This window comes from Xiphophorus couchianus, chromosome 16 (assembly GCF_001444195.1).
Source record: "Xiphophorus couchianus chromosome 16, X_couchianus-1.0, whole genome shotgun sequence".
Taxonomy (NCBI): domain Eukaryota; kingdom Metazoa; phylum Chordata; class Actinopteri; order Cyprinodontiformes; family Poeciliidae; genus Xiphophorus; species Xiphophorus couchianus.
Window position 1 is genome coordinate 107,701 of NC_040243.1, and position 23,410 is coordinate 131,110.

Below are 23,410 nucleotides of genomic sequence, written 5' to 3' on the forward strand. Positions count from 1 at the left end.
TGTTACTTATTACCTATTAATCCATGGTGGTTCTGTGACCGCAGGTTGGTGACCCAGCTGTAGGGGTTGAACGACTACATATTTTTTAAGGTCGACTACATCATGATAAAAGTCGAGTCGATATCGAGTTGACTAGTCGTTGTGACGTCATAGCAACGCAAGACGCAAAGCTTTGGAGTAACGTACCTTTTCAAATGACTGTGCATCGCGGTCGTACTTTTGTTGTACTTCAGCACAGCTTTGCAGATGTTGCATGTTACGGTAGTTAAACCAGAAGAGTCATCTTTAGTGAAATATTTCCACACTGTTGACGAATTTCTACCTGTTTGACAAGATGCGGGCTTGTCCTCGATCTGTTTTGAAGACGCCATTTTGTAGCCAGTGTTCTGTCAGATCAGCTGTCAGAGCGTCATACACTCTGACAGCAGATCTGATGACACTTCTAAGCACGAAGTGTCATTCTTAGCACAAACTCACGGCTATATATATGTCTGACAAGTATACACTGTCATTACCAACTACAGGCTTTTATTTAATCAGCAGCTGTCATTACCACAGATCTTTATTTAATCAGCAACCAGTGACGTGCGGTGAGGTTCATAGCTGGTGAGGCACTGACGTCATCAGAATCAGATTTGCAAATAGATGCATAGATTGACAGCAGTTTACAGGTTATGTTTCACTTCTGCATCCTTACACATACAAACTGTAGCTCACAAAACACACATTTCCTTAAAAAACAAAACAAAATAAATGTTATTACTGTCTTACCTGCTTCGATTGAAAGTCCACTTGAGAAAACTTTTTTAGTGTTGTAATGTAGTCATCCATGTCGAAAGTCGGGATAAGCGAGAGGAAAAAAATCACTATCTCTATTATAATCTATCGCTGCACTTGACTTGCTTCCCGAATCGTTTAGCCTAGCTCGCTGTCACTTACTCGGCAGTTGAGGAGTGAACAAGACGAACGTCTGGGATCTTGAGCGCCCCCTGCCATGAGGCAAGAGAACTGCCTGCCTCACCTCGAACCTGTTCTCTGCCGTTTATAATCGCTCATTACACGAAACACGTTACACAAACACAGTTGGTAACAAAAAGCACTGTACATTATATACATAAGCTAAATTATTGGAAATAAGTTCACATATTAAATTTGTTTAAACCATTTTATTGACGCCGTACAGCAACATGCTCTCTCCGCTTAGCAGCCAGCGCAGAGCCAGGGGTTGCGCAATCCAAGGTGAGGCAGAGCTCGCTGCTGCCTCACCGGCATCGCTTCCAAGCATTTCAATGGGAAAATAAGAAAATTCAGCGATTTTGAACAAATAAAAATCGAAATTGGTGAAGCTACATGAAAAATAAATATTTTTTAGTGCAAACCACCGGATGAATATAACAATTTAAATTACTTTATGATTATATATTTTCTTTCTTTCCATGATGGCAGGTGAGGCAGTGCCTCACCTGCCTCCCCTGACCGCACGTCACTGTCAGCAACATAACATCATAATGTATTAGTTAGATCGTCGTGACAAAGACACTCGCGAGCCGGCTAAGTGACATCCTTAGCGGGAAGGGGGCGAGTTTTAGACGGCTGGTGTTTTGTAGTGGACTGCAGCTGCAACTCCATCTCCTTTTAAAAACACTGTAAAACCACATATATGCATCCATCTACATATCATTTAAACTAATGTATTAACTTATTTTTCTTGTGTCTTGTGACGTATACTGTGCTGTCAGATCAGCACAGGCTGTCACCACCGGCAATCACATGACTGCGACTAGTCGACATGAAATGTAAAAACTCGCCAGACGTCCTAGAGTCGACTAGTCGACTAATTGGTTCAACCCCTACCCAGCTGTCGGATTATCAGGGGAAGTTCACGGCTGCAAGCAGCTTCCTGTTGCCAGAAACACCAGGCGGCAAGCCGAAAGGGTTCTACTGTGGAATCCCGGTTCCAATCCGGTTCCAATCCGGTTCCATTCCGGTGCATGTCTGAACACAGATCAGGTTTTTTAACGCGACCCAGGCCACTTGCATTTCCGATCCGTATCTGAGCTTTCCAAATGTGACCTGTGACCCCTCCGACCTGAACGTCATTCAGACTCGACATACGTCACCATTCTGCGTCGTGAAAAGCAGTGAAGAAAAGGAACAGCCATGGCGGACGGCGAGGGTTAGGTTGTTAATGTTCCGGTTAATCATACGATACGCTGCACCGTTAGCATCTACATTTACTGAGCTCTTCTTCTTCTTTGTGCCGGTTACCACACCACACCAACTTTATTTATGAAGCACTTTATACACCCACAGGACCAAAGTGCTATCCACAATCATAAAATACAATGCGATTATAAATAGAAAAGACTGAAATATAAAATACATATTAATATACAGACACAATAAAACAAAGTGTAACCTCTCAGATTTTGCCAAAAGCCAAAGAAAAAAGATGGGTCTTAAGAAGGGACTTAAAAACAACCAGTGAAGAGGCCAAAGGAAGATCATTCCATAGCTTGGAAGCTGCCACAGAAAAAGCCCGGTTCCCTCTGAGCTGCACTTTGTCTTTGGTACCTTCAGAAGCAGCTGATCAGCTGGCCTGAGGGAACGGGAGGGTGGGTAAGAATGTAACAGCTCAGAGAGATAGCTAGGGGCGAGGCCATTAAGAGCTTTAAAAACAAATAAAAGGATTTAAAATGAATCCTAAAATTTACTAGTAACCAGTGTAAGGAAGCTAAAATAGGGGAAATATGGTCAAATTTTTGTGTTCCTGTTAAAAGACGTGCAGCAGCATTTTGTACCCTCTGAAGCTGGGAAATATATAAATCACTGAGTCCTATATAAAGTGCATTACAGTAATCCAGCAGTGTGGTCACAAATGCATGGATCACTGTTTCAAAGTGCTGTTTGGAAATAATAGGTTTTACTTTGGCTAGCTGCCTTAAGTGGAAAAGGCTGGATTTTACAATGGCTCTAATTTGTGCTTCCAGCTTAAGACCAGCATCCATCTTGACCCCTAAATTTGTAATAACCGGCTTAACATACTGGGCCAAAATGCCAAGATTGGTCAGGGAATCTAAAGTGGATCTGCCAAAAATCACCACCTCTGTCTTATCCTCATTAAGTTTCAAGAAATTTAGGGTCACCCAGGCCTTCAAATCTTCCAGACATAAAAACAGAGACTGAATGGAGTCTGCATTCTTTAGTAGTAAATATATCTGTGTGTCATCTGCATAACAATGAAAAGCAATCCCATATTTTCCAAAAATAGAGCCAAGAGGAAGGAGGTACAACAAGAAAAGAAGAGGGCCTAGAACTGAGCCCTGTGGGACACAACAGTGGAGCAGAGGGGCACCTACGGCCATCAAGACAGACACAGAAAGTGAAATAAGATTTAAACCAATCCAGCGCGATGTGACCGATCCCCACCCACTGTTCCAAACAGGAAAGTAAAATGCCATGATCGACTGTATCAAGAGCAGCTGATAAATCCAAAACAACACAGTCACCAGAATCAGTTGCTAAAAGTATAACATTAAAAACTTTTAAAAGAGCTGACTCTGTGCTATGAAATGGTTTAAAACCTCTAAAATGTTATGTTCATTAAGATAAGCTGATTATAGACTACCTTCTCAAGAATGTTTGAAATAAAAGGCAGTTTAGAGATGGGTCTATAATTCGCCAGAACAGTAGGATCCAAAATCGGTTTCTTAAGTAGAGGCTGCAGAACTGCATGTTTCAGAGCTTTAGGAGCAACACCTGAGGACAAGCTGCTATTTACAAGAGCAAGGACTGAGGGACCTATAGTAAGAAAAACATCTTTAAATAATAGGAGAGGAATAGCATCATCTGGAGAACCAGTTGGCCTTAAGTGACCAACCGCCTCCTGCAATGACTGCAAGGTCTCACATTCAAAGCTGTAAAACAGGAGAACAACGACTGAAGGGTCATCAGCAGAGGGGACGATCTGGGCCCTAATAGAAACGACTTTCTCATCAAAAAAGTGTAAAAAGCTTTCAGTAGGTGAAGTTTCCATAAAACCACTATGTGGATCATTTAGAACAGAGTTAATAGTTTTAAATAAAATAGCAGGATTATGACTGTTTGATACAATCAGACCGGACAGGTGTCTTCTTTAGGCGTCTTTTACAATCCTTTGATAACGGCGCCAGCATTCCTTCAGGATTTGGAGCGACACCTGTAGTTTGTCCTTTTTCCATTTGCATTCAGCTCTGCGACAGTCTCTCCTGCAGCCTGAGTGACCTCATTTAACCAGGGTTCATGCTGGGATTCTGGAAATCTAATTTTTAGTGGTGCCACCAAATCCAGAGCTGCTTTACTGGTAGAATAAAACCAGTTGCTGAGTTCCTCGGTGTTATTTCCCACAGCCTCTGGGATGGTACAGTTCTGATTAAAAACAAGAAAACTGACCAGCAGTAGTAGAGTTAAGAACACGACAGAATCGAGCTGCAACGCCTGCTTTAGCTTTAGCACAGGACAGCGTTATCTCAAATAAGACAAGCATGTGGTCTGAAAACAATGAGTCACCAATGACTAAACTAAAAACTGGTAGACCACAAGATAAAACCAGATCAAGAGAGTGACCAGGCTCATGGGCAGCACCAGTCACAGACTGCACCAAATTAAAAGAACTTTAAGAAATGACTGAGCCATAGGTGAAGTAGGACAACAGACATGAATATTAAAATCACCAACAATGAGAACTCGGTCATACCTTGGTTGGCAAAATACTGAGCGCTCTCTATGTGTGATGTCATGGCGCCCTCTACTGGGCATGCGGGCACTTTCAGGTTGTTTGCAGTTCACAGATCACATATAAGTTGCATTTATTTGGAAATATGAGCGACAAAGCAAAAAAAAAAAAAACACATCGGATGTCTGTCCTTCATCCTGAAGGGCGAACATGGCCTAAATTTCTAAAATTTTTTCATACAGAGAAGCTGAAATCTTTGATTGGGTGATAAAACAGACGATTCTGAGCTTGAGTTTTTATGTCACCAATCAATCAATCAATCAATCAATCAGCTTTATTGTCAATTCCTCTTACATGTCCAGACATACAAGGGAATCGAAATGACGTTTCTCACTATCCCACAGTGATACAAGGCAGGGCGTTACTAACACTGAGTAACAATAAAAGACACAGTCTAACTAAAATTATCCTAAACAATTAATAAATAGATGTACAATAACTAGACATATAGCGTAAAAAGTTTTACAACTGAGAATGTATATGTTTATATATAAGTATATGGAGATACACAGATTTTAAAAAAGTGGCAGAAGTGCAGAGTTTAAATGCCGAATTTGCCCTCTATGTTAGGAGGAAGGGCAGTTGTGCAAAGTTCTGGGTTTCTTCTTCTTCATCTTCTTGGCCGCTTTGATGCTGAGGGGAGGGAATTCAGCATCCTCACAGCCTGATGGATGAAACTGTTGGAGAGTCTGGTGGTGCGGGAGCAGAGGCTTCTATATCTTTTCCCGGAGGGCAGGACACTGAACAGTTTGTGGGCAGGTCGGACTCAGGTTCTTGACCTGGGATCTCACGCTAAAGCGGCGTACACACAGAAAGTGTGCAGCGCCATGTTTTACGCACAAGTTGGCATGAAAATGAACGTGGCGTGAAAGACATGCCGTGAAAATGTGAGACAGCCACGCAAACTTTATCTGTGGACAATAAGAAACTAAATGGCGCCAAAACTCATCTAAACACACTGAAACCAGAGAAACCAGGGCTGATCTAACAGTTTGATTATTGATCAGGTGATCAGGTGTGGAGACAATCCCAGGTATATCAGTAGCTGCATCAAGGTGAGCTGCTACCTGAGGAGCTTTGGCTCTGATGGAGAACATGGAGCCATTGATCAGAGATCAGATTGATCTGCTGGTTTCTGATCGTTTAGATTCATCCAGACTGATCATCCTGGAGCTCTATGGAAGCAACTTTTCTCAGATAAAAAGCTACCTTCAAAAATTTGATGAGAATTGAATGTGGTAACAATGTGAGGAAGGTGGATCAGATGTTCAGTCAGAACAGCTTAACGATGCTTCACTGCTCGTTAGGTCTGGACTGAGATGGACGGTTGCTACTAAAATGATATTTTCAGTTGATAACTTGATGGATGTTAAAACTGAAGGACATATTTTAATTAGTCGTGTTTATCGAACTCCTGGCTCTTCCATAGATGAATTTAGTAAGAAAATATTAGACGTATGCAAGGCACAAACAAAAGTTAACTTTTATTTGTGGAGATTTTCACATTGATTTGCTGAAATATAACGAGAATACTAAAACAACAGAATTTATAAAACAGTGTTTGGTTTAGGTTTCTGTCCATTCATGTTAATATCTACATGAATAAGTAATGAAAGCAGAATTATTAAACTATAATTGGCCAAATGTTCATGTTGATGATGTTAACCAGTCATATAATACGGCTTTGGAAATATTTGTAAGAATTTATAATCATTATTATCCCCTAAAAGAACAAACATCAGAAATAGATCGATCGATTTCATCAGGAGCCAAACTCAGGAAAAATATAAAATACATAAAAATAAGTTAACATCAGTGCTGAGAAAGCAAAACAGAATTATTCTATGCTGCTGCAAAACACAGCAGTGATATTAAGTTAGTTGGAATATAATTAATAGTATTAAAAACAATAAAGAGAGAGATTTCCCAATATGTATTAAATATAACAAGTGGAAAATAAAGAGGAAATTGTTGAAACCTTTGATCAGTAGTTTGTTAATATTGGTTCTAATTTAGTAAACGAACTGCCACACAATTATACATTTAATAATATTAATAATATTCATACAATGTTCCTGAGACGTAGTTAAAAAATAAGAAATCCAGAGATTGTAACGATATTGATATCATGAAAGAGATCATTTATAATATTATTAAACCTTTCATCTTTATTTGTAACAAATTGTTTTGACTGAAACTTTTCTGACAAAATGAAACCAGCAAAAGTTTTTTCATTAAACTGGAGACAAACAAAGATTCACAGACTGCAGGCCGTCGTCACGGAAACCAGGATTCACTGAAATATTGGAAAAATATTCATAAAAACTTTTAAATAAAATAATAAACTCAACAAGATGATCTAGAGTTTATAGGTCTAGTTATTAATGTAGAGTTTATAGATCTAGAGCTTATAGATCATTAGAGCTTATCGTCAGGAACCTGTGACCTGTACAGTTTCTTATCAGTGGTTCAATAGTTACTAGAGTAATAGATTACAATATGTACAGATTAATAAAGTCAAACTGAAACAGTAAAAGGTTTTCCTCAAGGCTCAGTAAATGATTTATACTTTATTTAAACCATATTTTTCAGTGTCCAGTATTTTGAAGTCTATGTTTGACGATACAAATTAATTTTTTTCTGGAAAAAAATATGGATGAAATAATGAAAATGTGGTTAGATTACAATAAGTTATCAGTAAATGAAGAAAAAACTAAGTTTATGCTTTCTCTTTTAATCGGATCTATAATAATGTAAAGTTGAAAGTCATCGAGTTTATGAGACATTTTTAGGGATTATTATAGACAACAAATTCAGTTTGTCTCATATTGAATATATTAGAAATAAAGTTGCAAAAACTATGGAAATATTGTTTAAAATATAAGATTTAATAAATGCTAAAGCCTTGCATATCATATTTTCCTCTGGCTTTGCCTTATTTGTCTCAGAAATCTGAGAGAATGCAAGTTAAAAAAACATTGATATTTTAGTTAAGCTGCAAAAAAAAGCTATAAGGCTTATTAATAAAGTGGGATATCATGAACCGACTAAAATTCTTTATTCAAATTAATACTTTAAAGTTTAAAGATATTGCATATATATATAAACATTGGAGATAATGTATACATATATCGTCAGGAACCTGTGACCTGTACTATATATATATATACATATATCTACCTATATATATAGATAGATATATATGCATTGTGTGTACATGTATGTATATCTAGGATAGAAGATATCTTTTATGACGACAGGCAAGTATAAGTTTTGGCTCCAGGAAAAATGATGGGTTTGTTTATTGTCATTTTTTTGTTTCCTGTGTTTAATGTTGATCATTTACCAAAATAAAGTGACCTGAACCCTATTGGCTGAGAGGTTGCCAGGCGACAGAACTTAAGCAGAAAATGTTTCGCTAGCAAGCAGAAAGTTTTGAGTGGAAGGAGAAAAGTTAGAGAAGCAGAGTGAATATTTGAAAGAGCAGAAGTTTGGAGTAACGAGACATGAAATCCTGCTTTCAAAATGAAAATGTGCTCTGGAAGTCTGGCAGGAAAATTCCCCCATAAACTGTGATGTGTAAAGGAAAGGTGCGGCGGTGTGAGCGTACGCACGGCTTCATACAGCTGAACTTTTCTGTGCGCTGCACTTTTCCAAGTTTGTCTGAACGCCAAGTTTTAGTTTTAATACCTGAGGCCAGAATAAAGATCTAATTTGTGTTCTGATCCACAAAATCCTGGACCTGGACCTGAACCCGGGTTCTCTTTGTTTCATCTTGACTGAGACAGAGTATTTTTCCTGGCCAACACATCTGTGTGAAAGAAATTATTAATCTTGGTGAATTTCCACCCTGGAAAAAGAAGTTTTTTAAAAACCTAACATGAATATGAAGTCATTCATGTTCAGATGGAGTGAACCCGAACGCTTCATAAAGAACAGAGATTCTTCTTTATGAAGCGACATTTCAGAACTTCCTCCCAGGTTCCAACTTTCCGAAATGAATAAAACTGAAGACCACCTTCCATGCCAGTGGCGGCCATGTTTTCCTGTTTCATTATGCTAAGATGTTTGCTAGCATTTATCAGAGCAAAAATATCCTTTTGAAAGCTAACTACATGCTAGCGCTTTGAAAGCTAACTACACGCTAGCGCTTTGAAAGCTAACTACACGCTAGCGCTTTGAAAGCTAACTACACGCTAGCGCTTTGAAAGCTAACTACACGCTAGCGCTTTGAAAGCTAACTACACGCTAGCGCTTTGAAAGCTAACTACGTGGCTCCATACATTGTAACCATTTTTTATTTCACAGATCCAGCTCAAATGTTTGTATTTTCTAAAACTTTATTGCTAAGCTTTTCTTTTGTCAGAGATCAAACAGTTTCCTAGAAACATTGGAAGTTTTTAAATCTTATAAAAATCCACCATAAAGTTTCTCTTTGACGCTCCAGACCAGAGATAACCCGGCCCGGATGGTTCTGGTTCCGGCCCGGATGGTTCTTCACACCAGATCAGAATGTCTTTCATTAAACATATAAAGTCCAACAGCAGAATTAAAAGTACAGAAACTCAGGAGGTCCAAGCTAAATAAAGGTTTAGATCAATTCGTCTCCATAGCGACAGAACCAAGTGGGTTCAGGAGGTTTGACCCGACCCGGAAACTAAAACCTGAAAATGTTCATGTTCACCAACCCGTAGAACCCTGGCATCATTTAAAGGGCCAAACATCCGGACCAGAACCAGAACCAGAACCAAACCGGTTCTGGTTCTGGTTCTTTAACTTTAAATGAAATTGGACATTTTTTTAGATCTGGAAGCAAAGATGAAAAAAATTCTGATTTATTGATAAAATCTCCCATTAAAGAAGCCGTGACCCAGTTCCGTGACCCGGTTCTGGAATTTAGCCTAAAGAGATTCTGAGGATTTGCGGGTCGGTTCCGGTCGGAGTCCAGTTTGACCTGGAAGTGAAAAATCAACCGGAACAGAAACGAGCTGTGAAGGAGGAGTGTTCTGGTACTGGTTCTGGTTGTAGTTCTGGTTCTGTGTGCAGCAGAAAAACATTCAGGAAACTCAGAGGTTCAGCGTCTCAGGAGCCTTCCTCTGACCTCTGACCTCTGACTCCGTCATGGCCAACATTCAGCATGGAGGAGAACCGGAGCGGTTCTGAACATCTGGACCCAAACGGCTCCCAGTCGTTGAGCGAACAAAGGTTTGGTTCCGGGTCCCACCCGGGTCCAGGACAGCAGAACCGGGTCGGGTTCTGATGGATCCGCTTTCAGAAAGTTTAAAGTCTGGAAAAAAACCGGAAATAAAAATCAATTTGAAGCAGAACCGGGTCAGTTTACCTCCAGGCAGAACCCGGCCGGACTCGGACCTGGTGCCTGATATTCTGACCTCATGGCTCTGGGTTCTGAGTCCAGCGGGCCGGGTCAGAATCCTCACAGAACCTGCAGGACTTTCCATGAATCCATGGTTCCTGGTTTCCATCTAGCAGAGACCGACCCGACCAGAACCGACCCGCTCCTCATCTCGGGCCGTGGAGTGCCAACATGGCGGCCGGCTGCTGGGGGCCGCCGGGCGGCGGTGCAGGTGGAGGTGACCTTGATGGTGACCTGTGGGTGAGGGGGGACGCAGCCAGGGGGGCGGGTGGGGGGGTGGGGAGGCGGCCCACATGGGGGAGGGGCGTGGGGGGGCAGTCTGACGCCCGCAGCCTGGAAAACATGGCGATGGCGTCCGGGAAGTTAGGGGGCGTGGCCGGCGTGTTCCTGGGCGTCACCGTCTGTGGGAGGAGACAAATCATTAGACGCTGCTGCCCCTCCCCCACCCGCTGCTGCCCCAGGACAGATGTGAAAACCAGACCAGCTGATCTTTTCTACATCAGCAAAGGTCTAAAAATCAGCTGCTGGAGCAGAGCTTTGACTGCTAGCCCCGCCCACCGGTTAGACCCGCCCATCCGGTTAGACCCGCCCATCCGGTTAGACCCGCCCACCGGTTAGACCCGCCCATCCGGTTAGACCCGCCCATCCGGTTAGACCCGCCCATCAGGTCATGTCTGAATGTTTGCTGTTCCGGCTCAGAGATTCTTCTTTATGAAGCCACATTTCAGAAACATTCGGACCCGGCAGGTCGGGTTTCACAGATCGGCCCTGGAGATGAAGCGGCGCCCCCTGCCGCCTCATTCCGGTACTGCAGCCTCCGACTGTTCACCACCAGAACTGAACCGACACAGATGACCCGGTTCGGCCCGTGCGGTCCGGTCTGTTTTATTGGGACCTAGACCCGACCCGTGAGTTGGACTCGTTTTAAAGCGATGACGACGTCTGGACTCGGTTATGTAGAACCGAACCGGTCCAGTCGAAGGTCCTGCTTGTTTGGTACCATGCATGGTTCTGCTCCAGGTTTCCAACGCTCCAAACAGAACCACCAACTCTGACCAGTTCTGGTTGGGTTCTGGTACTGGAGGGGATGAAGCAGCTGCTCACCATCTGGTGCTGACCCGGAACGTTGGCCTCCTGGAAGAAGGAGCTTAGCGCCATCTGCAGACACAGCAACACAGCAACATCAACATGGACCCAGAACCGGGTCAGAACCAGCACAACATTCCCCTTCACAGTAGCCCTGACCTCTGACCTCAGGACTAGCAGCTTTACATGAAGGTTCAGAACCTTCTGGTTCAGCTGGAGCTCAAAGGTCCTTCAGGTGAATCACATGTTCAACCAACAACTGAACTGTTCTTCCCTCTGATCCGTATCAGAGCCGAAAAGTCAGTGAACGGTTCAGTCTAACAACTGAACCGGTTCCTCCCAGGTTCCAACTTTCCTTTAGAAGGGCAATCGGTGAATCTCTCCGGGCTAATCTGGTTCTCAGGCGGATCCGGATGTTGGAGAACTGTTCCTGCCATAAATCCCGGATCATCCAGCACGGAATGACTCACTTGCAGAATGTAAACAAAGGCAGCCATTGGTGGGGAACACCGCGTCCTCTCAGTGGCTAATGTTAGCATGAGCAGCAGCGTGGTCCGAACCCGAACCGCAGAACCGATCCCCTGTTAGTCTTTCCTGTCTGTCCGCTCCGAAACCCGAACCCACTCCCGCTGATCCCGCGACAGGAAGCGGGCTTAAAGCCTCCGCTATCCGGACTCACCTCGAACTGCCAGTGGGCCGCCTGGAGGAGCTGCTTGGCCTGATCGGCGGTGCATCCGGCCGCCAACACGAACTGGTTGATCATCACCTGGTGCCTCAGCTCCTCCATGTTCACCGACATGGCGCTTCCGCCTGTCAGAAAGCCAAACTGGCGAGAAACCCGTCGGTGATCCGGGACAAACCGCAGCGACACCCCGCAGCTCGCTGGCCGTCCGCGTCCTGCCGCGGCCCGCAGCAGCAACAACAAAGAGCTGCTCGCTGCTGATTGGTCCGGAGCGCAAGAAGCTGGAGCAGAGAGGCGCTGATTGGCTGTCACAGTAAACCGATTAAAGTCTGTGAGTTTGGTTTTATTACAGGGGCACTAAATTCATGGGCGGCGTCAAGAAATCTGATCGGAGTTATGAAGCGACCCGCCCGTCTGACTGACCTGGTGAAACTACAGAAGGTCCCTCCTTCGGTCCGTTAAAGTGACGTCATGTGTGAGTGGAGGAAATCATTGAGCTGATTGGCTGCTTTGTCCAAGTCCACCTCGCTGCAGCAAACAGGAAGGGGCTCTACCAACTAACAGGCTCAGAATAATATACATGGGACAGTAAAAATAAAAATGTGAATTATTGCTTGAATCTGTTTAACAATCCTGGTTATTCTTCTGTGAACATAATTAATTTGTTCGTTACTGACTTTTGCTCAGTTAAATTTCTTATGTATATATTGTAAATTGTATTTTTATTATAGTTGATCATGTTGTTTTTCATGTCTGCTTATTTCTTTTGTTCCTCCTATAATTGGTGGAGAAATATAGATATTATTTATAATGTATAAAGGTATTGTTCACGTCACCTAATTAGCTCTACATCCTGAAGAAAATTGAAAAAATATAATGTTTTAGAAGATAATTTATCTTTTATGGTTCCAGTAATGCCAGAATTAATAATAAATAATAAAGACTTTGTGCTATTCTGATTTAGTAATGTAATTATATTAGCTGTGTTACCACCCCACGCCACTAGAGGCAGTATCAGGCCCGAAAAGATGCGAGTAATGAGCAGATTTAGAAGTTCACAGAAAGCTACAGAATGTGTTAAAAACTGTGAGCTGTGCTGAAGTAAATAAAAGTTCAAATAAATGCTGGGAGTGAAAATCCTTCCTAAAGGTGGAGATATATCATCGATTTCAAAAGAAAATAAAAGCGGGAGACTGTGGATAATATAGGAAATAGCGCCCCCTTCACTTCCGGAGTGCAATGGTCCCTTCCTGTTTGCTGCAGTGAGGTCCTTCTCATTTTGTTTGGCAACTTCATTTACGCTAAAACACACACACTTCTCTGGAGGTTTTAAAAGATCAAACCTTAGATTTCAGTTTATTCCTCAGTGTAAAATTCAGATTATGATCAGATTATTTTATGCACAAAAAGTAAAACTGGAACATTGTATAGCTTAGACTCTTGAACTGATGACTTTCTATAATTGCTTCATTAATAATCCATTACTCTGTTTTATTGGGACGAAATATGAGACCAATTTTCCTTTGCCATTTTTCAAAATGGGAAAGACAAAAGAACATTTGATTCAAGGAGGCAGATGGAAGCAATCATTAGCATTAGCAGTTTAAAGAAATGGAACATCAGGCGGACCAGAGTTTATCCTCTAAGTCAAACCAGAAGACAAAATGTCCCAAAGCTTTCTGGAAGAGACACAGAGCAAACTTCACACTTTGTCCTACCGTCAACAGGTAGCTAGAATACGATCACTAACGTTAGCAGGAAGCTAGCATATCATCACCAACGTTAGCAGGAAGTTAGCATACATCACTAACATTAGCAGGAAGCTAGCATATCATCACCAACGTTAGCAGGAAGCTAGCATTCCATCACTAATGTTAGCAGGAAGTTAGCATACCATCACTAATGTTAGGAGGAAGCTAGCATATCATCACGAATGTTAGCAGGAAGCTAGCATACCATCCCCAAAATAAACAGGAAGCTAGCACACTACCACCATTTGACCTGGACCAGAACCTGAACCAGAACCTGAACCAGAACCAGAACCAGAACCAGAACCAGAACCAGAATGATGGTGGTGGTGCTGGTAGGAGTTTGTCCTGCAATTTCATTCTCGCTCTGTCCACCTGTTTTTGTGTCCTTGGGCAAGAAACTTTACCCACATCGCCTGTTGGTGGTCAGGGGGTGAACTGCATAAAGCTGCTGCTGCTAACAGCTGCTCTGGAAACATTTCTTCTCTCCAACAAGTTTTCCAATAAATCTGCTGAGTTTCTGATGATTATTTGAAAAACTATTTATTATCCCTTTTGAAACTCACCAGGAAAGTTTGGACTGTGGTCTGTTGTTGGTCCGTTCTGCCAAAGTGGAACGCTCTCAAACAGAGCATAGAGAAGAACAACGACCCAATTCATTTTCAGTGAATTCAGAAACTGTGCATGGAGAGGCAGATGGTACCACGGATCCTCCCAGCAACAAGGTCCAGGGGTCAAGGTTCAAGTCCTGCCAATGGATCATAAGCCTGGAGTTAAAAGGTTCTGCATGGCCGCTGCCATCTCTGGAAGGATTTCAGTAAAGATGGCCGCTGCAGTTCTCTGTTTCCAGCAGTAAAGATGGATTGTAAAGTTGCAGAGAGCGACAGCACGGTCAGCACAGGAAGGAAACAAACAAACAGGAAGCTCAGCTAACAGCAGCGGCCGTTAGTGGACCATTGGCTGCAGCGGATGTGATGCGTTCACTGACTCAGAGTGCTTTCAGTTCATTATCATCATTTTCAGCCATTGTCTATTTTTACCGTCTGCCTTCGTCTTCTTCTGCTGATGCTGAATTTACCACCTGTCTCACGTTGATGATGTAACAGTCAGCTAGAATGCGACTCGGCCTTCTGCCTGCAGACGCTTTGAAAACTTTGGGGTTTAGTTCCACATCTGGAAGAGGAACAGATCAGGTTTATCTTGAGAAAAGATGGGATCTGGTTGCGTTGTGCTTTGGCAGCTGGCGGTTCTCCTCACTCCAAAGTTCTCCAGGTTTCCAACATCAGATTATCTGCAGCTTCCCGCCGCCCGGCCGTCATGCTGCCTCTAAGCAGCCAATCAGAGCCCAGCTGCTGAGTCATGCCGCCATGTTGAGCTTTTCCAGCTGAGAAATTAGTTCAAAGCTTTGAAAACTGACAGAAAGGCAGATGATGAATTATTAATACGTTCTGTCTGAGTTTCTGCTCCGGTCAGACTCTAGTCTCTGTTCTCAGCTCCAGCTGGGCCCCCTGGAGAGGCCCTCGGGCCTCAGGTTGGGAACCTCCCCGGTCAGCTGCAGAGTGGTTAGAAACGCAGCACCATGGAAACCGGCCGGCCAATGGGGGAGCGGGAAGCTGTTTACTGGGGGGTGTCCCGTTACCATGGTTCCGGGACAAACCTCCGTCAGCAGGTATTAAACTGGCGCCCCGGCGGAGCCCCGAGCCGCGGACACACACACGCACAGAGGAGCGCAGACTGTAGCGGGACTGGCGCAGACTGCAGGTGTCCGGTTTTGGTGTTTAAAGTTCTCCAAACTGTTTCCTTTGGGATCTAAAAGTTTCTCTTCAAGGTGAGTTTCTGGATTCCTTAGAGGCTTCTGGTTCCGAAGACCTGAAATATCTAAACTGATACTTTTACTGACTGTTACTTAGAGTCAAAGTGGTTTTATTAATTATTAATGCCATAAAAGTGGCTGCTGGGTAAAGACTGGCGGCGATCAGGACATAACGGGTAAAATGTCATGAGAAAAACCAAATGAGCAGATAATGTGAGTTAAGTCACATTTGAATATTTCCACCATTTTATTAGTATCATCAGTAGTTTCTAGTAGTTTCCAGCCGTTAGCAGCAGAGGAAACGCAGAGACGTCGCTGCGGCAGCGCAAAGATATGCGTCAAACAGGCATGCAGTCATTAAAACACTAAATGTTTCTCTTCTTCACTTTTAGCGGCCAGGTTGCCTCGAGGTTCGAGTCGGGTAGCAGAACCGAGCCCTGTGTGGCGCAGGACGGGGAGCCATGCTGTCTCTGAGCCCGGTGGGCCCCGAGGAGCAGCGGAGCTGCGGGAGCTGCGGGGCCCCCTGCAGCTGCGGCCTGGATGACAGCCTGACCAACCTGCAGTGGCTGCAGGAGTTCTCCATCCTGGGGGCTCCGGGACCGCAGCAGGGCCAGCAGCAGCTGGGCCCCGGCGGCCCGGCCTCGCCTCTGGCCGGGGACCCGGCCTCCTGCAGCGGGTCACCGCTGACTCCCGGGAAGCCCACCGCGGCGGCCTTCAGCCGGATGCGGGCCCCGCCGGCTCTCGCGGCGCGCGGCCACTGCCCGGCCGAGGTGGATTACCGCAACAACCCGGACATCAAGCCGCCGTTCTCCTACGCGACGCTGATCTGCATGGCGATGCAGGCCAGCCAGCGCAGCAAGCTCACCCTGGCCTCCATCTACCAGTGGATCACCGACAACTTCTGCTACTACCGGCGCGCGGACCCCACCTGGCAGGTAGGTGCATGACGTCACACACACCTCACACAATCCGGACTGTATGCAGACCGACAGGCAGGATGTAGCTGGAGGGGGGTGGGAGTTTATCTGGAGTCATACAGGAAGCTGATCACAGCGACCCCTGTTGGCCTAGAGGCCTTCTTGTACGACCCTGGGCGAGAGCCTCACAACCCCCAACAGAGTCAACTGATCAATTATTCCGTTAGGCTGAACCCTAATAGATCATAACAGATAACAAATAATAACACAAAGTAGATAACAGATGATAACGGATGGTGACACACACATGTGTTATCATCTTGTTATTCTCTGTTATTATTTGTCATCATCTGCGTTAACAGATAATAACAGATGATAACAGATGATTATTTAGGAAAAAGAACAGGAGAAAAGCGCTAGTCAAGGTGCTGTCATAGTTTTCCCCTCTGCATAATGTCCTAGTCAAAGTCCTCCTCTCAGCAGGATGTCCTAGTCAAAGTATTCCCTGGCAGCAGGTTTCTGGTTAGACTCTGCCTCCCTGGGAATGATTGACGCGCCATTGGCTCAGCAGCTCTGACGCCTTGCAGCGTTTTGTTGTTGTCGGGCAGATAATATTTAACAGAGGTCAGAGGTCACCTTCTGGGGGGTTTCCTGCTCTGACTCAGAATGTCTCCCTGCAGAACTCCATCCGCCACAACCTGTCGCTCAACAAGTGCTTCATCAAAGTCCCCCGCTGCAAAGACGAGCCGGGCAAGGGCGGCTTCTGGCGCATCGACCCACCGTACGCCGAGCGCCTGCTCAGCGGCGTCCACCGGACCCGCCGTACGCCGCCGCTCCGGGTCCACTTGCCGCCGCCGAATGAGGAGTGCCGGGACCCCCGCCTGTCTGAGGGCGGCCCGCAGGGCCCCCATGCCCCGACCCCCGGCCGCCGTGGGACCAAGAGGAAGTCGGTGCTGGCATCCCGGAGCGGCGCCTCCGAGGCTACCAGGCACTGCAGCTCCCCGCTGCTCTGTGTGGACGAGCAGAGGGAGGCCGGGCCCCTGAAGGGCCCCTTCGACTGGGACGGCTTGTTGGACTCGGCCCTCAGGGGGGAGCTGAGTTTGGATGGGGGCGACTCTCTGAGCCCCATCATGGCCGCCGCCGACCCTCCTACACCCAGAAGTGGCAACGACCTGGACGAGGAAACCTTCCTGGCAACCGCTTTCCTGGAGACGCCCTGGCCGGAGGACGAGGACCGCGGCGACTTTCTGAGCGGCTCCACCGTCAACCTGGACCAACTGTTTGACCTGGGAGAGCCGCTAGCCCTGGACACTAGCAACCGGATGGAGCCGCCAGTCCTGGACGCTAGCAACCGGATGGAGCCGCTAGTCCTGGACGCTAGCAACCGGATGGAGCCGCTAGTCCTGGATGCTAGCAACCGGATGGAGCCGCTAGTCCTGGATGCTAGCAACCGAATGGAACCGCTAGTCCTGGACGCTAGCAACCGGATGGAGCCGCTAGTCCTGGACGCTAGCAACCGAATGGAACCGCTAGTCCTGGATGCTAGCAACCGGATGGAGCCGCTAGCAATGGATGCTAGCAACCGAATGGAACCGCTAGTCCTGGATGCTAGCAACCGGATGGAGCCGCTAGCAATGGATGCTAGCAATTGTCACATCTGAAGAAAGGGTCAGTGACTAAAGTGGCTGGGAAGCTGCAGGGAAACGCCTCTTCCTGTCCTGTAGACTCTTGTCCACGCCTGCTTCCTGGAGACGCCACTAGAGGAAGCAGGAAACAGACGAGACAGAGTCCAACATTAAAAACTAAATGAACAATATTTCTATAGTAAATCTGTAGTTTATAGAGTTGTAGTCAAATTTGTTCTGACATATTTTGTTATTGATTTGTTATGAATGGGTTCATGTTCATAGTTCAATATTTTAAAATTCTGAGCTATGTTTCAGGTACCAACATGAACTAGTTCTCGTTCAGTGGCTCATAAACTGTATTTTCATACAAATTTCTAAATAAAGTCCATTTAAATAAAATCCTGCTGCTGTCATAAGGAAGCAGAAAAACAGCTGGAAACTCGTTCCTGAAAGATTCCAGGTTTTCCTAAAATCCTGGCTAAAGTTCCACAAACAGCTGACATGAGGACAGACTTGATCTGTGCTGCTGGACAGAGGTCAGAGGTCACAGTGTAACACCCTGACCACGCAGCAGACAACAAGTTTAATTCACAGACGGATTCTGAGAGGATGCTGTTCAGGTCGGACTTGGAGCTCCGTGTCGGTTGGCCTGGAGTCGGCTAAGGTGCTGCGCTAGCTATGCTGTGCTATGCTACGCTAGCTGTGCTAGCATAGTTGTCAGAGGAAAGACCTTGGAGTCAGCAAGGTGACGCTTAGCTAGCAGGAGTGTGTTTCCTCGGATTCCAGAGTTTTCCAGAGTTTTCCAGAGTTTTCCAGACTGTCATGGTGTCCAGCCTGATGTCTTCCTGCCATCATGGTGACTCTCTGTCAGCTGCTTCCTCTTCCCTTATTGGCTCAGTGGGGGGTCCAGCCCTCCCCCTCCCAGTGATGAGGTAACGATGACCTCACATTGCCGTCATGGTAACCTGAAGCAGGTGTTGCTCTGCAGGTAAGACGATCCTGCGGCTGAAATGCGACGCTGCAAACTGAAAGCTCTGAAGCAGGAAAGTATTCACACCCTCTGGAGTCCAGATGGATGTAAAATTCTGACCCACCATGATGAACGGGGACTGGATCATCCAGAACTTTTTGGACGAGCAGAGGTCCAGTTAGCTCATACTGGTCCTGGTTCTGGTTCTGCAGCCCAGCCCGGAGCACTGTACTGCTACCACCATGTCTGCCTGTAGGTTCTGCTGATAGTATCGGGTTCAGAACCGGGCCTCAGATTTGTTTTGTCCAACAGGTCGGGTTCAGAGGAAGCATTTGGATCAGAACCTCCGGCTCTAATCAGTGATCCAGTAACCTGGCACTGCGAGAATCATTGACCACAAATCGACCTCCCAGAACCTCCCAGAACCTCCCAGAACCTCTGGGCCCGGCCCGTTGGCGGCGCTGCCTCCCTCCTACTCGGACCGGACCGGCAATCATTAACCCGTAGGAATGCAGGGAGGAGGCTGGACCCGGCCAGAACCTCCAGAACCTCCAGCAGGAGGATTCAGCCAAACACGGCGCCGGTTCTGTTAATGATGGACCAGACCAACCTTCTCCTCCAGCAGAACCAGAACCAGCAGAATCTTCTGTGGTTGTTTCTGGTTGGTTCTGGTTCTGCTGGATCAGTTGCTGCCAGATTCCTCCTCCTGATTGGCTCCCACTCGGCCCGGTCGTCATGGAGACGGGCCGGATGGGGGAAGAATCTGGGTTTACTGGGAACACCGGCGGCTTTAATGTGGACTGGGAGGACTGGAGGGAGGGAGCAGGGGGGGGGCGCTGAGCAACCTCCGAGTCCGCCAGGACCTGGTTCAGTTCTGGTTCGGTTTAGTCTCCCGCTGTGAGCGGGTTCTGGTCCAACAACAGAAAACGCATGGACTCCTTCTGTATGCTGTGTGGCGCCCCCTAGAGGATGTGTGAGGGAGCAACAAGCTGAGGCGTTTAACTCAAACAAAAACCAGAAATGGAAAATAAAAATGGCCGAACTAAACGGAAAAGTTCTTTGTTTTGTTTTGTTTTTGCCAGTTTATTCATTTATTTATGTATTTATTTATTTTGTTTTTATTTTATTTATTTATTTATTTATTTTTACATTTTATTAGTAATCTTTGAAACATTGATATTGTATACAAACATAAGAAGAAAAGAAAAGAAAAAAATATATAAATAAAATAAAATATGCCAGGGGGGATTTTATACATACAGTGACAAGAAAATCATCTAGAGAGAATTACAAGATATTAAATTTGCGTAGTAAATTTACAATTTCCATGGCTTTTGGATTATTAGAAGACATAATGAGATGATTGTACATATTGAATTATTTAATCAAGATGCTGAACTTGCTTTTATGTATAAATAATTTAGCAAGAAATAAAATTAGGTTGACAACAAAAAAAGAATCAGTTCTTCTTGTCAGAAGCAGCAAAGCCAAGAATAAGAGTTTCATAACTGAGAAGAGTTTGAGGATAATTATGAAGAATAAGGTTCATGATTTGGTCCCAGAGTTTCCAGTTAAAGCTCCAAAACAAACGATTCTTGTCTTCAGCCTGAGAGGGACAGGAAGAGCAAAATGGATCAATATTTGTCTTGAATCTGTTTGGTTGGGCAGCATCTCAGTCACGTCTTTAACTTTGTTAGTAAAGAGTTTATGAGACAGAAACCAAACCGTCTCCAGGTGGGACCATCAGGAACCGGGTCCAGCAGAACAGGTTGAGAAATGATCAGCTGCTGGAAAAGGGAACAAATTTTCTGGTTTTTGGATTTAGACACCACACAAATTTTAGCAACAGAAGTGTCCATTAAATTGTCTGAGGCGGTTCTGGTTTCTGATTGATGATGCCGTTCAGAACCATAACCAGGCTGGAGGGAACGATCGGATCCTCAGGAGCTTCTGGAAACTTAAGATGAGACAGAAATTCACTGTAAGTGAACAATGACCCTTGGTTATTAAACAGCTGCCTTACATACATTAGATTATTTGTTTTCCAGTAGTCAACGTAGAGACGTTTAATCTTCTATAAAATATCCTTATTATCCCAGATTATACATTTGTGAGGAGAATATTTGTGTTTATAGATCCAAACATGGTTTGGACAGTTTGACTGGGATTTTCTCAGGATTAAAGTTACAGAGCAGAAGAAAATCAACTGAGAGAGAATCTAGAATTAGGACTGAAATTAAAACACGAGGCAGAATGACAGGTTTAATCCATCAGACCTTTAGAGTTTTGTTTAAAGTAGAAAAGTCCAGGAAATTTAACCCCCATATCAACTGGGTTCATGATAACAGACTTTTTAATGTAATGGATTTTGTGTTTCCAAAGAAAACTGAATAATAATAATAACTGGTCAAAACTTTTACAGGTGCTGATAGGGGTAGGGTTAGGGTTACCCTAACTAGTTACCCAAAACAGTGTAGCATCATCTGCTAGTTGGCTTATTAGTATATTCCTGTTGCTATGGCGATACCCTGAAAGGAGTCGCTGCTAGGAGGAAGAAAAATGGAGGAAGAGGAGGAACTGCCTGACGCCTCCAGGTAACTAAAATCTAGAGGAAGTTCCAGGTTTGAACTTTATAGCCCTGTTGCCATTAGCATAAAGAGTTTGAATAGCTTTAATGAAGACGGGACGGAAAAGGTGAGTTTAGATCATTTCAAACTGATTTCTGATCGGTGGAGAATCTGGAACAGTATCTGAGCTTTTGGGTTCAGTTAAACTGAAAAACATAACATTTGATATTCAAACTGAAGAAATCCAAGAAGTAGATAAGAATATAAGAAGCTTTGCACAAGATACAAAAACAATATTTCATGTAAAATAATTGATTTGATTTGATATTTGGTGGATTATAGTTTAGTTTGTCACTTAAGACATGTTCAAGGAGTTATGGGCTCTTTGCACCTCAGCTTCCGCGTTCGGGGAAAAGCGGCTCAATCATTTCCGATCTATTGAAAAAGGCTCTTTCCACTGGTTGTGTCCAAGGTAACAGTTAATGATGAACATCGATCCAGAGCCCCAACAAATAAGCTGGAGAAAGGTTTTAAGATGTTCGCCTCGTTATACGTTCACAGATAAGAAGTGAGTTTTACTTTAAACTTTGTGGCTAACATTAGCTTTAGCTTATGCTAGTAGGAAATATTCTCTGACATTTTTCTTGTAAAAATGTGCTATTTAAGTATCTAAACATTTTTCATCATTCATTAACGGACAATGTTTTTACCTTGTGTTCAAGTATATTAGGTGGTTTATTGTCGTTAGTGTCAGAGACCAAGTAACGGGGATTTTACGGTTCAGGCTTTTTGCTTCTGCAGCCTGAGGAACAACAAGCCCATAGCTTAACAGTAGAGCAGCTCTGGTGTCAGAGTTCTAGTTCAGCTGACGGTTCAGGTTTAAAGTTGTTGCTTTTAGAAAAATATGGCCGTGTTCCTTAAGGTCTCCGTGTTATTTCGCTTTATTAGTTTAGCATGCTTCTTGTGAAGCAGGACGGTGTTTACAGCAGTGTGTCCAGGCGGGTCAGTAGCTCGGCTGTCTGGTTCTGGTCTGCTCTCTGGTTCCCATAAACTCTTTCAGGCTGAATACAGAAGTGATTCCATGGAAATAACACAGGAGGCTCCTTTACCTTCTGCTTTAGGCTGAAGAAGTTGATCCGGAGTGAAGTGAAGGCTGTAAACATTGCTGTGCTGCGTTAGCTTTAGCTGGTAGCGACGAATATTTACAAGCCACCATCTTCTTAATTCAGGATCGTTTGGAAATCCATGAAAACTTAAAAGCCCATTATATTAGGAAGACAACAATGTTCATAGTATTGTTTTATTTGCGTCTGAAATAAGTCTTTTCTAGCTGTCATGTTAACTCAAAGCGGAAAAAAGAGCCGCATTTGCTCATGCGGTTGTGACGTCATCGCGGCAGGTGCAAAGAGCCCATTGAGTGAAAAACAATATAATTAGATGTTGCGTTTTCTTGTTCAATACTCATATTTGGAATGAAACACTTCTTTTCGTTAGATAGCTGTGTTCGCTTTATTGCTAACGTTCAGGTTATAAACTTCTTCACTTCCATTGGTTAGAACAGTGCTGCCTATACACAAGAACTAGCTCTACTGCCCCCAGTGGACAACAGCAGTACAACATGCACATAAACAGAAAGTGACAGGATACAGAACTTGCCACTGTACCTTTCAAAGTAAATTAGAAAACAGGAACACAGACCACAAAATAACTCAAAGATAAGTTAAGATGAGAACATATTCTAACATTAGATCTATAATATCTAAAAAAGAGCAGTGAAACTGAATACATATTTTAACGTCCTTCATTAATTTCAAATTTTCTCCCAGAACTGTCTTAAATATATTATTTTGA

At 44.3% G+C, this 23,410-nt stretch overlaps 2 protein-coding genes across 5 annotated transcripts; one reads left to right on the forward strand and one right to left on the reverse strand.

Moving 5' to 3' along the window:
• Positions 1–6,234: 6,234 nt before the first annotated feature.
• On the reverse strand, positions 6,235–12,478 carry ubald2 (UBA-like domain containing 2). Of its 4 annotated transcripts, none has more exons than XR_003598725.1 (4): positions 11,914–12,347; positions 11,253–11,306; positions 10,145–10,549; positions 6,235–10,061 (listed from the first exon to the last, which is right to left on the reverse strand). XR_003598725.1 is itself a non-coding variant. In XM_028042580.1 (3 exons), exons 1-3 carry the CDS (start codon positions 12,031–12,033, stop codon positions 10,295–10,297), a joined length of 429 nt encoding a protein of 142 aa, XP_027898381.1. In that variant the 5' UTR covers positions 12,034–12,347; the 3' UTR covers positions 6,235–10,294. The 4 variants fall into 4 exon arrangements, 1 of the variants encoding a protein (XP_027898381.1); XR_003598724.1 differs by having other exon boundaries at positions 10,165–10,549; positions 11,914–12,337; XR_003598726.1 differs by lacking the exon at positions 11,253–11,306 and having other exon boundaries at positions 10,165–10,549; positions 11,914–12,478.
• Positions 12,479–15,325: 2,847 nt separating this feature from the next.
• Positions 15,326–18,210, forward strand: foxj1a (forkhead box J1a). Its single transcript, XM_028041401.1, has 3 exons — positions 15,326–15,492; positions 15,870–16,412; positions 17,075–18,210. Exons 2-3 carry the CDS (start codon positions 15,939–15,941, stop codon positions 18,053–18,055), a joined length of 1,455 nt encoding a protein of 484 aa, XP_027897202.1. The 5' UTR covers positions 15,326–15,492; positions 15,870–15,938; the 3' UTR covers positions 18,056–18,210.
• Positions 18,211–23,410: the final 5,200 nt, after the last annotated feature.

Bases quoted from the DNA above. Each gene is read 5' to 3' on its own strand.
- foxj1a (XM_028041401.1), top strand. From the start codon at position 15,939: ATGCTGTCTCTGAGCCCGGTGGGCCCCGAGGAGCAGCGGAGCTGCGGG. The intron at 16,413-17,074 runs GTAGGTGCATGA...GTCTCCCTGCAG, and splicing joins GCGCGGACCCCACCTGGCAG to AACTCCATCCGCCACAACCT.
- ubald2 (XM_028042580.1), bottom strand. From the start codon at position 12,033: ATGTCGGTGAACATGGAGGAGCTGAGGCACCAGGTGATGATCAACCAG. The intron at 11,307-11,913 runs GTGAGTCCGGAT...CTGTGTCTGCAG, and splicing joins CGGCCCACTGGCAGTTCGAG to ATGGCGCTAAGCTCCTTCTT. The intron at 10,550-11,252 runs GTGAGCAGCTGC...CTCCTCCCACAG, and splicing joins TTCCGGGTCAGCACCAGATG to ACGGTGACGCCCAGGAACAC.